We start from the raw sequence: 1,650 nt of genomic DNA on the forward strand, positions 1-1,650 counted from the left end.
AATCTTGTTAAACTTTCATTTAAGAAACAAAATGTCCAGGTAAATGCTGATGTTTAATCGATTTAATCTAATTTGAAATAGGTGTTGCTTGTTAAGATTGTCATTCCGACAAAAATCTGAAACCCTGGGTTAAAATTCTACCAAAAAATTGCATGGATTTTTGTTCCCAACTAAAATATTAACTCCATTTTACCACATCCCATGCATCACAAACTTGGTTACATTTTTGGCACACATTCAAACACACGCTTTGCTTGACCCATTCCAGTCTGCATATAGAGCACACCACAGCACGGAAACCGCCTTACTTTGTGTTCACAATGACATCCTGCATGCTATGGATGAGGGGAAACTCACCGCTCTAGTGCTATTGGATCTGAGTGCTGCGTTCGACACTGTTGACCATAGTATTTTGCTTCCTAGACTTAGTAAGCATATTGGTGTTAAAGGCCGTGCATTGGAATGGTGCCGGTCGTACTTGTCTCATAGACCTCAACATGTATGTGTGGGAGAAGCCGTTTCTGAACCGGTCTTCTTGAATCATTCTGTACCACAGGGATCTGTCCTCGGACCCCAGTGGTTTACTATTTACATATACCCAATCCGAGATATCATTAGTAGATATAATCTATCTTACCATGTGTATGCTGATGATACACAGATTTACCTTTCATTTAAGCCTACAATTTCACAAAGTCATATTTCTCTTGAATCTCTTGAAAATTGCATCTCTGAGTTGCGTAGGTGGATGAAACAAAACTTCCTTAAACTAAATGATGAAAAGACGGAATACATTTTAATTGGTTCACGTCGACAGCTTGAAAAACTTCCACAAAATTACCTCACCATTGGAGAATCTCAAATTTACTCCTCACCGCTTGTTAGGAACCTTGGTGTTATTATGGATTCTACTTTAACAATGAGTAATCACATCTCTAAAATTACCTCCACTTCATCTTTCCATATACGCAACATTCGTAGTATTAGAAAATACATTGACAAAACAGCGGCCGAACAACTTGCGCACTCATTTGTCACCTCCCGTTTCGATATGGGGAACTCCCTGCTATATGGACTTCCACAAAAACATTTACACCGTCTTCAATTAATTCAAAATTCGGCTGCACGTCTAATCACTAAAATTCCAAAATATGCAAATATTACCAACATTCTGAAAGATTTACACTGGCTTCCTCTAACGCACCGGATTATTTACAAAATTTTGCTGATCGTTTTTAAATTCAAAACCGACTTGGTTCCAGACTACATCGCAGATATGCTCCATTGGTATGCTCCTAAACGTAACTTACGTTCTTCCAATCAACTCCTCCTGCATCAGCCCAAATCACACAATTCCTGGGGAGACAGAGCCTTTTCTGTTGCTGCTCCACGCTTGTGGAACAATCTGCCTTTCACAATTAGATCCTGTGAGTCAATAAATACTTTCAAATTGTCTCTGAAATCACATCTGCTAAGAGATGCCTTTCCAACATTAGACGGTAAAGTAGTTAGGAAATAAGGAATAAGAAAAGTCACGACGATACTTGCATGTAACTTGAATGAATAGGTAAGGAAACTGAAAGGATATGATTGTAAGGATTGGAAACTTGAGGTGAGAGGTCTGATAATTTTTTTTTTTTTTTTTTTTTT

General features: G+C 38.1%; 1 protein-coding gene across 1 annotated transcript; it reads left to right on the forward strand.

The window, feature by feature from the left end:
* Positions 1-337: 337 nt before the first annotated feature.
* Positions 338-1,519, forward strand: LOC117124412. The gene has a single exon (XM_033270640.1). The coding sequence runs from the start codon at positions 338-340 to the stop codon at positions 1,517-1,519; it is 1,182 nt and encodes a 393-aa protein (XP_033126531.1).
* The last annotated feature ends 131 nt before the right edge of the window (positions 1,520-1,650 follow it).

The sequence above is a fragment of the Anneissia japonica genome, unplaced genomic scaffold (genome assembly GCF_011630105.1).
Source record: "Anneissia japonica isolate Jap-2015-1 unplaced genomic scaffold, ASM1163010v1 scaffold66107_len1660_cov152, whole genome shotgun sequence".
In the NCBI taxonomy this organism is placed as follows: Eukaryota; Metazoa; Echinodermata; class Crinoidea; order Comatulida; family Comatulidae; genus Anneissia; species Anneissia japonica.

Excerpts from the sequence above, each read along its gene's own strand:
- LOC117124412 (XM_033270640.1), top strand. The coding sequence starts at position 338 with ATGGATGAGGGGAAACTCACCGCTCTAGTGCTATTGGATCTGAGTGCT.